Here is a 10,518-nt window from a genome sequence, read left to right as displayed (position 1 = left end):
GCCCCCCACTCCCAACTCCACCAAACGCCGCAGCATGATACCGTGGTCCACAGTATCAAAAGCCGCTGAGAGGTCCAAAAGAACTAGGACAGAGGAATAGCCCCTGTCCCGGGCCCTCCAGAGATCATTCACCAATGAGACCAATGCCGTTTCCGTGCTGTATCCCGGTCTGAAGCCCGACTGGAGCGGGTCTAGATAGGTGTGTTTGATTTCTGGGAGAACGACAAAGGCAAAGATTTTACCTATTTGGACAGAAAATAAGCCCGTGTGTCATCTACAAAGATTCACAAAGTGACAGGAAATCAGCGAACTGACACTTCATCTTTATGACATTTCCTGTGCATTAGAACCTCTACAAAGGCTCAATTGAAATGAATCCGTGCCATGCAAAAAAAGAAAACAAAACAAAACACAAGTTTCTTCAGTATAGGTCCTTTTCATAGAGGGGCACTGTTAAACCTCAAGCTGCTTTCTGAAACTTCAAAAATTTACTGGCTACAGGGGGTACACGGTATTTTTTCAAGCACAGGAGCGTATTTAGCCGAGATACAGCTGACTTTAAAAAAAATACTCACCCACACTTAATAACTAAAGACACCATGGATTTGACCTTATCAGTGATTGATCCATATGAAGTTTTGAAAGCAGGAACTGTAAATATCCGCTCCAACAGGAGACCCTAGCAACATCGACGGAAAAAGAAAGACACTGAGAAACAAACTTTTTGGATTCGTCCCAGGTAACTACCACAGAAGGCAAATAAATTATTTGTCCACTCCCTGGCACCGTTCTGAGCTGCTCGTCTCTTCTCTTACTGGGAAAATCATGTCACGTGGGGTCCTTGGTGCTCTCTCAGCAAGGTTGTTTTCTTGCAGACGTTTTATTACCAACTAGGTAACATCATCAGTGCTAGTAGGGAGGAGGAGGAGGAGGAGGAGGGGGAGGAGGACGACGACAACGACTGTGGGGTCCGTGGTGCACTCCGAGCTGGGTTGTTTCCTTGCAGACGTTTCATTACCAACCTAAGTAACATCATCAGTGCTGGAAGGGAGTGGGGTTTGCAGGGGGGAGGAGGAGGAGGAGGAGGAGGAGGAGGAGGAGGAGGAGGACTGTGGGGTCTTTGGTGCACTCCGAGCTGGGTTGTTTCCTTGTAGACCTTTCATTACCAACCTAGGTAACATCATCAGTGCTGGAAGGGAGTGGGGTTTGCAGGGAGGAGGAGGAGGAGGAGGAGGAGGAGGACGACGACGACGACGATGACGACGACGATGACGACTGTGGGGTCCTTGGTGCACTCCGAGCTGGGTTGTTTCCTTGCAGACGTTTCATTACCAACCTAGGTAACATCATCAGTGCTGGAAGGGAGTGGGATCTGCTCTCCTCTTATCTATTCGTGACTTGCCCTGTCAGTGTCGGTGGGGGATGGTCTTGATGGTTCCTTGGTTGGGCTGTTGTTCACCGTTAGCCTGTTTGTCTGAGTTGGTAGTTCCCTGTGTGGAGTCTTGTGTACTTCCTGATTGTTGGTCCAATATTAATCTTGGTGTTAACCTCATTTTATCTGGCTGTTATCGTGAGGTGTTTTGCTCTTTTTGTTTCCTCATTGGCTTGTGGATGGTCTCTTCTGAATGGCATGTAGACGTTGTTTATCTCAGTGTCCCAGTTGATGGCCAATTTGTCTGAGCGCCAGACTTCCAGGAATGGACTTGGCTCGGTCTAGGATGTTCAGTTTTCCCAGTTGAAACTATAGTTAAATCTGTCTGTGTGTTCTGAAATTAAGAAGTTTTCATCACGTCTTCTGACTGCTAGCTGGCATCCATGGATGCCCTGAGTACCAACTAATGGCAGCAGAGAGCTAAAAATATTTTCCTATCCTGTCATAATCGGCATGACTGTAAGGATAACGTTAAAAGTGTCCTGACAACATACACTGAAATAGAACGGAAAGGACTCCAACATCCATCCGCAGGGTAGTGATTCTTGTTTACCAACGCAAGAGGCAGCCTAAAAGACAGTTTCCAAGGGATTTGTGTTCTCCGCTGTGTACATTACACACTTGCATTCTTTCTGATAAAGTCATTCTTAGGTTAACTGAGGGGTGTTTCCTGCTGCTGCTGCTGCTGTTTCTTGGGAAATCTTTGCAGAGTTTATGATAACTATTATCTTAACAGAGTTTCTTAACATTAAACGTTTCGCAACATTTCGCAGCAGAAAATGACAAAACGGTCAACATGAGGTTGAATTAAGCAACCTTTTAATTTGCTTAAACTGACACCAACGTTTTTTGCTTTGCCTTGCCATTTGAAGAGTTTTTTCCCCAGGGTGAATTGAACAGTTTGGGGACATAGGTTTGAATAAGCTCAGATCTGTCGGTTAATATCGAAGTAAACCTTTGATCAATAAATGACCAGCAGCCCCAGTGGCACAAGTGGTTAGAATAAAGCATTGCAGGCTGACTCTGCCCACAGCCCGGAGTTCAATCCTGACGGGGCTCAAGGTTGACTCAGCCTTCCGTCCTTCCGAGGTCAGTAAAATGAGGACCCAGATTGTTGGGGGCAAAAGGCTGACTCTATAAAATAGCTTAGAGAGGGCTGTAAAAGCATTATGAAGCGGTATATAAGTCTAAGTGCTATTGCTACTTATCATTTATCAAAGCCCAATTAAAATATTTTGCCTTATTTGCAACAAAATGTCACCAGACAAATTTTTAGCATCTGTTTCTACACAAATCCAGACAAATAATGTTCCAATATTTGAGGCAGAAGAAGCGACGGACAGAAACTAATCAAAGAGAGAAGCAATCTAGAACTAGGGAGAAATTTCCTGACAAGTGAGAAGTGGAACAATCTGCCTCCAGAAGTTGTGGGTCCTCCAACAATGGAAGTTTTTAAGAAGAGACTGAACGGCCATTTGTCTGAAATGGTACTGTAGGCTTTCCTGCCTGAGCAGGGGGCTGGACTAGATGACCTCCGAGGTCCCTTCCAAGTCTGCTATTCTGGTACGTTCTGTCACCCCCTCCTCATCTCAAAAGCCTCGTCCATTTGCTGGTTTGTTCCAAGTATTACAAGGCTGGGACCGCTCCTTCCTATTAAATTTTTTCAATCAAAGGGGGAGAGAAAAAAAATGCCTTGGGCCATCTCCCACTATCAAGGCAGGAAAAATCCATTTCCTCATCCACAGCTAGTCAATCATTTCTGTCTTCTAAGATAAGTAGGCACAACAAACTTTTCTATTATCTGTGGACTGTCGTGAAGGAAACCGTTTTGAATCTTTTCGTCCAGAAGTCACACTTGAACTCCCTGTGACCCCTGCACAACTCCAGATCCCCCCAGCCGACAGCCACCCAAGCACCGGAAGACGTCAACATGTGCAGCCACTCTCAGCCCAGCATCGGGCCTTTTGAGACAGGCAAAGACAGGGATAGGCAACCTGGGCCCTTTTATGACTCCTGGACTTCAACTCCCAGAATTCCTGAGTCAGCATGGCTCAGCTTGGAATGCCTGAATTTTAATCATGTGACCATGAGGAAAAAATATTTAAATATTTAAACCAGGGGTCTTCAAACATGGCCCTTTTATGACTGGTGGACTTCAACTCCCAGAATTCCTGAGCCAGCATAGCTCAGCTTGGGAACCTCTCCCTCTCCCCTCAGCATGGCTGGCTCAGGAATTCTGGGAGTTGAAGTCCACCAGTCATATAAAAGAGCCAAGGTTGCCTACCCCTGGGCAAAGACATCAACATATCACATGAAGTGTTAATACCACTTTACAAGGCCTTAGTAGGCCACACTTGGAATAATTGCATCCAGTTTTGGTCACCACGATGTAAAAAAGACGCTGAGACTCTAGAAAGAGTGCAGAGAAGAGCAACAAAGATGACCAGGGGACTGGAGGCTAAAACATATGAAGAACGGTTGCTGGAATTGGATATGTTCAGTTTAACAAAGAGAAGGACGAGGGGGGGCAGGATAGCAGTCTTCCAGTATCTCAGGGGCTGCCCCAAAGAAGAGGGAGTCAAGCTATTCTCCAAAGCGCCTGAAGGCAGGACAAGAAGCAACGGATGGAAACTCATCAAGGAGAGAAGCAACCTGGAACTAAGGAGAAACTTCCTGACAGTTAGAATAATTCACCAGTGGAACCACCTGCCTCCAGAAGCGGTGAATGCTCCAACACTGGAAATTTTTACGAAGAGACTGGACAGCCATTTGTTTGAAATGGTATAGAGTTTCTTGCCTGAGCAGGGAGTTGGACTGGATGATCTCCAAGGTCCCTTCCAACTTTATTATATACTGTGTATATATATAAAACCCTGATGTATGTAATCCCCCTTAGTATAGGACATTTATTAAATACTTTGTCTGTAAAAATAAATTAAATACCCCAACTTATTTTTAATCCTAGACTTACCTTTTAGTAACTTCATGAATATTATAGTGCTTTAATCATACCTTCCTTATGATCTTTCACACACACACACACACATACAAAATAATTGCCCTATTCCCTACAGTCGTATTATGAAATTATACAGACTATTATAAACTATCTGCAGGAAAATAACAATGAAATGCGTAAGAACTACCAGTAATTTATCGCATTCCCTTTCTTTAAAAAAACCCAATACCCTTGTATTCAAGCAACATGAAAGTTAGCTATTTTTATGATTTTCCATTAAGGGGTCAGACGTCCTGTTCTTCAAGGTTTGTAAAAACCCAGGGGGAAAGAACAAAGTGGAACAGAATGCATTCAGGGAAGCATATTGTTTTTTTAGCAAATTCTGTTTTAGATTTTGATACTTTCCAGCAAGAAAAGAACACNCAATACCCTTGTATTCAAGCAACATGAAAGTTAGCTATTTTTATGATTTTCCATTAAGGGGTCAGACGTCCTGTTCTTCAAGGTTTGTAAAAACCCAGGGGGAAAGAACAAAGTGGAACAGAATGCATTCAGGGAAGCATATTGTTTTTTTAGCAAATTCTGTTTTAGATTTTGATACTTTCCAGCAAGAAAAGAACACACACATGTGTCAGAGCAAGTATGCCATAAAAGTAATCAAGGCCCAAGGAGTCTTAACTAGGTCTTTCCTCCCACCGTCCATGTGCGGTTAGCGTATGTTGCCTGGAGAACAGAAATAGGAGGATAGCCATAAAGGAAGATTCTTGCCCATATGGACTTAAAGGCTGGGCTCCACTGTTCAATAAAGTTCACAAATTAAGCACAGGTCCCATCAGAAGATCAGGTAGGACAGAAAACATTGTCACCACGAAAGATAAGCACAAGCTGAGCTCTGTGTGCAGGATAAACAAAGACCACTTAATCGGGCACGAAGAATCAGGGCCGCCTGTGAAGTTCTAGTTAAGCTGATTTATTGCTCATGCTCATACATAAAAATCGGTCAACTAACGGCCAGCATTAAATTGGCGCTTGATAAGAGTCAAGAACACTTAGACTTAGACCATTCGTTCGTTCATTCATTCAGATTTAGACCATTTATTGGAACCAGATTCCAGGCTAATTCCTCTCTTGACTCCACCCCCAGGTTCTATGTCATTGTCCTATAGCAGGGGTAGTCAACCTTGGCTCTTTTATGACTGGTGGACTTCAACTCCCAGAATTCCTGAGCCAGCCTGGCTCAGCTTGGAAACCTCTCCCTTTCCCCTCAGCATGCCTGGCTCAGGAATTCTGGGAGTTGAAGTCCACGAGTCATAAAAGGGCCACGCTTGAAGACCCCTACCCTAGGCCTAGAGTCTAGACCAGGGGTAGGCAACCTTGGCTCTTTTGTGAATCGTGGACTTCAACTCCCAGAATTCCTGAGCCAGCATGAGGGAAACTTTGACCCCTTCATGACTCGTGGACTTCAACTCCCAGAATTCCTGAGCCAACATGGCTCAGCCTGGAAACCTCTCCCTTTCCCCTCAGCATGGCTGGCTCAGGAATTCTGGGAGTTGAAGTCCACAAGTCATAAAAGCGCCAAGGTTGCCTACCCCTGCCTCAGTCGTATCCATGATAGCATGGATGGACAGAGTTGCCCTTGTGGAGATGGACGGCATACAAGATGGACGGATGGAAAAACTAAGGCACTATTATTACACAGGCGTCCTATCCTGCCTCTGTTGTATTGATTCATATAAAGCAGACTGTGTAAAATAGATTCTTCTTCTTCCTCTTCCTTCCCCCTTCCTCTTCCTCCACTCTCCCCTTCCATTTTTATTACTGCATTATATTTTTATCTCGCCTTCTTTATCATATATTTGGACAACTTATTATCAACTTATTACCAGCTAAGGCAAAAAGCAATGTGACTGGAATTAAAAATAGAGCGCACACAGAGTAGACAGAAGATTAATCTAAACAATGAACAAATGAATGAATGGTTACTGTTATGAGGCTAGATATTTCCAGGAGGCACTAAAGAAAGTTTGTTTGTGGCCAAGAAGGCTTGGTTAAGCTTAGGGTTATGTCGGGAAACCATTACTGTTTAAGCAAGCTCACTTAACAAGGATGGTTCCCATACATACAACGCATCATGCAGCATGATAAGTATAATCATTGATAGCAGAACTTTGGAACCTTCAGGAAGACAGAATAATAAAACGGAAGGACTCAGATGGAACGCCAAATCCTGATCCTGAAAAAGGATGAGCGACCGTTTGGCATCCAGAAGTCCCAGGAAAGTTCAGGAAAGAGCTGTGGGTGCTGTGAATTCACATGTAACACTTTTTTACACGATGTAAAAAAGATGCTGACACTCTAGATCAGGGGTAGTCAACCTTGGCTGGCTCAGGAATTCTGGGAGTTGAAGTCCACGAGTCATAAAAGAGCCAAGGTTGACTACCCCTGATCTAGATGGAGTACAGAGAAGAGCAACAAAGATGATTAGGGGACTGGAGGCTAAAACATATAAAGTTGCTGGAATTGGGTATGTCTAGTTTAACGAAGAGAAGGACGAGGGGGGACATGATAGCCATGTTCCAATATCTCAGGGGCTGCCCCAAAGAAGAGGGAGTCAAGCTATTCTCCAAAGCCCCTGAAGGCAGGACAAGAAGCAACGGATGGAGAAACTAACCAAGGAGAGAAGCAACCTGGAACTAAGGAGAAACTTGCTGACAGTGAGAACAATTAACCAGTGGAACAACCTGCCTCCAGAAGCGGTGAATGCTCCAACACTGGAAGTTTTTAAGAAGAGACTGGACAGCCATTTGTCTGAAATGGTATAGGGTTTCCTGCCTGATGACTAGATGACCTCCAAGGTCCCTTCCAACTATTATTATTATTATTATTATTATTATTATTATTATTATTATTATTATTATTATTATTATTATTATTATTATTACTACTACTACTACTACTACTACTACTACTACTACTACTACCACCACCACCACCACCACCACCACCACCACCAAAGTCTGTGTGGGGATGGAGGAAGAGGAAGGCTTATCTTATCCCCCATCCAAGCCTTCCCCCCCCCATGGAAAAAGTGGGACATTAGGCACCCATTTCTGGCTGGTTGGTTGTTGCAATTTTAAAAGCATGCAAGGAAAAAAGTCTGCAGAATCTCAGGTTGAAAGCTTTCTTCTGGTTTAGTGCCAGGTAAATAAACCCCACATTCCTAGGTTCCCATCTTTCTCTGCCCTGCAACATTTTCAAGAGAGGATAAACTGTGATCTGCCTGCAGGATGAATCTACAAACCATTCAGCGGGTTCTAAATCCAGATTTAGAAGAGGCAAGAAAGAGCGTCTGTATCTACTTCATAAGAAATGTGTGTGCTGAGAAGATATCCCAGCTTGACTACAACAGCGAAACGCACACATAGTATACGACTGCCGTTCTCGACAACGCTGTGGTATTTCATCCAGGAAACAATTTACGTTTGAAGTATCTTAACTGTGCAGTTGAAACATCCTCTCCAAAATTAAATTATTCAGCTGCCGTACATCAGCACCCTCTGGTGTTCAAAATATTTCTGAGGCCCTTTTTGACTCTCAAGTTATGTTTAAACACAANAGGGGGTTGGACTTTATTGTTGTTGTTGTTATGTTTCCTGCCCAAGCAGGGGGTTGGACTTTATTGTTGTTGTTGTTATGTTTCCTGCCCAAGCAGGGGGTTGGACTTTATTGTTGTTGTTGTTATGTTTCCTGCCCAAGCAGGGGGTTGGACTTTATTGTTGTTGTTGTTGTTATGTTTCCTGCCCAAGCAGGGGGTTGGACTTTATTGTTGTTGTTGTTGTTATATTATTATTATTATTATTATTATTATTATTATTATTATTATTATTATTATTATTATTATTATTATTATTATTATTATTCCTTATGGGAAAAATGTGTTTGGTACTCATCGTTTTTGGTACTCATTGTGCTTCCTGGAACCAACTAATGAGGAGTTCATTACAGAGAGTGCCGTGACAGAGTAATCCTCAATTTACAACCATTCATTTAGTGAGTGCTCAAAGTTTCACTGGCATCGAAAAAAGGGACTTATGACCAGTTTTCACACTTACGACCACTGCATGGTCACGTGATCAAAATTTGGGGTGTTTGGCAACCAGCCTGTATTTATGACAGCTACGCAGTCCTGGGCTCCTGTGATCACCGTTTGTAACCTTCCCACATGGCCTCCAACAAGCAAAGGCACTGGGAGAAGCCTGACTCCCATCACGACTGCAGTGTTCCACTTAACAACTGTGGCAAAAAGGTTGTAAAATGGGGCAAAACTCACTTAACATCTGCCTTGCTTAGCAAGAGAAAAATTGGGCTCAGTTGCGGTTGTAAGTCCTTCCCAAAGTGTTTGTAAAGATGTCCACCAGCTCAGAGCAAGAATATTTGGTAAGCAAGTCAAGTTAACCAACCTCTTTTTTGTGATGATCTAAATTATGGTAAGCAGGAGAAAGGAGGATTCCACTGCTTTGAGCAGCCAGTTGTGGGGCTTTTACCTAAGAAGAGGCTTTTCGTTCAACTAGCTAGGAAACCTGAGAATTTCATTAAGATTACCGCGATGTAAAAAAGATGTTGAGACTCTAGAAAGAGTACAGAGAAGAGCAACAAAGATGATCAGGGGACTGGAGGCTAAAACATATAAGGAACGGTCGCTGGAATTGGGGATGTCCAGTTTAATGAAGAGAAGGACGAGGGGGGACAGGATAGCAGTGTTCTAGTATCTCAGGGGCTGCCCCAAAGAAGAGGGAGTCAGGCTATTCTCCAAAGCTCTTGAAGGCAGGAGAAGAAGCAACAGATGGAAACCAATCAAGGAGAGAAGCAACCTAGAACTAAGGAGAAACTTCCTGACAGTGAGAACAATTAACCAGTGGAACAACCTGCCTCCAGAAGCGGTGGATGCTCCAACACTGGAAGTTTTTAAGAAGAGATTGGACAGCCGTTTGTCCGAAATGGTATAGGGTTTCCTGCCTCCTCCTCCTCCTCCTCCTCCTCATTATCATCATCATCATCATCATCATCATCATCATCATCATCATTATTATATTATTATTATTATTATTATTATTATTATTATTAATTATTCCGATGCACCACTCTCAAAAGAAAGAAAGCAACCAAGAAAATAGGGTCGCCCTCCCAAGGATAACAATAATATAATAACAGCAGCAGCAAAGTGCCAAGTTATACAAAAATGACACCAAAACCCGTACGTGTGTGTGTGTGTGTATCACGGTACGTTTTGAATCATGGTGGAAAAAAGAGTCTTCAGAGTTAACAAGGTTGACACTATATGGCACAGTGTTATGACAGAATCTGCTTGTTCTGTTTTCATTACTAAATATAATTGCTCAGTGTGTAACACCTACCTGTTTGTGGGGATGGTAAAGGTAAAAGAAAGCAACTGATTCCAAAAGGGGTCGTTCTCGGAGATGGACTCTCGCCCTGTCAGTTTCTTTAAATATTCGTTTTCTGGAAGGTCATGGATGCTGCTGCTTGCTGCCCCCATCTTCTCCTCAATCCAGGCTGCACTTTTCAGGGTTTCATGTCACGGACGAAAAGCCTGAAATCAGATGGAGGAGACTGAGAATACAATAACGTCGTCACCTGCAGCCTGTCTGGAAATATATATACGAAGTGCTATAAAAACGAACGTTATAAAACCACAATGCAGAGCACCAAGTCAGAAATCCCAAGACGCTTTCTGGGGGGAAAAAATTAAGGTTACGTACTTGGCAGGAAATATGGAAGGCAATAAAGGAGAATATTTGTAGCTCAGGGTTGAAATGAGGGATCCCTGGTTCTCTCTGAGCTGGGTGGTTTTCTTGCAGACGTTTCATTACCTGACTAGGTAACATCTTCAGTGCTAGAAGGGAATGAAGATTGGAGGAGGAGGAGGAGGAGGAGGAGGAGGAGGAGGAAGAAGAAGAAGAAGAAGAAGAAGAAGAAGAAGAAGAAGAAGAAGAAGAAGAAGAAGAAGAAGAAGAAGAAGAAGAAGAAGAAGAAGAAGAAGAAGAAGAAGAAGAAGAAGAAGAAGAAGAAGAAGAAGAAGAAGAAGAAGAAGAAGAAGAAGAAGAAGAAG

At 43.2% G+C, this 10,518-nt stretch overlaps 1 protein-coding gene across 1 annotated transcript in view; it reads right to left on the bottom strand.

Moving 5' to 3' along the window:
* The window catches only part of LOC107297942 (dymeclin), a gene marked incomplete at its 3' end in the record, with an annotated part of 55,281 nt that overhangs the window by 31,481 nt on the left and 13,282 nt on the right, over positions 1-10,518 (bottom strand). The window contains exon 3 of the mRNA XM_015827307.1: positions 9,806-9,999. Coding sequence (XP_015682793.1) covers positions 9,806-9,945 — 140 coding nt within the window. The remainder of the gene's footprint in view (positions 1-9,805; positions 10,000-10,518) is intronic.

The sequence above is a fragment of the Protobothrops mucrosquamatus genome, unplaced genomic scaffold (assembly GCF_001527695.2).
Source record: "Protobothrops mucrosquamatus isolate PMUCROS unplaced genomic scaffold, P.Mucros_1.0 scaffold3606, whole genome shotgun sequence".
NCBI lineage: Eukaryota > Metazoa > Chordata > Lepidosauria > Squamata > Viperidae > Protobothrops > Protobothrops mucrosquamatus.
The sequence above is the reverse complement of the archived record's forward strand: the minus strand, read 5'-3'. Positions and strand labels throughout refer to the sequence as shown.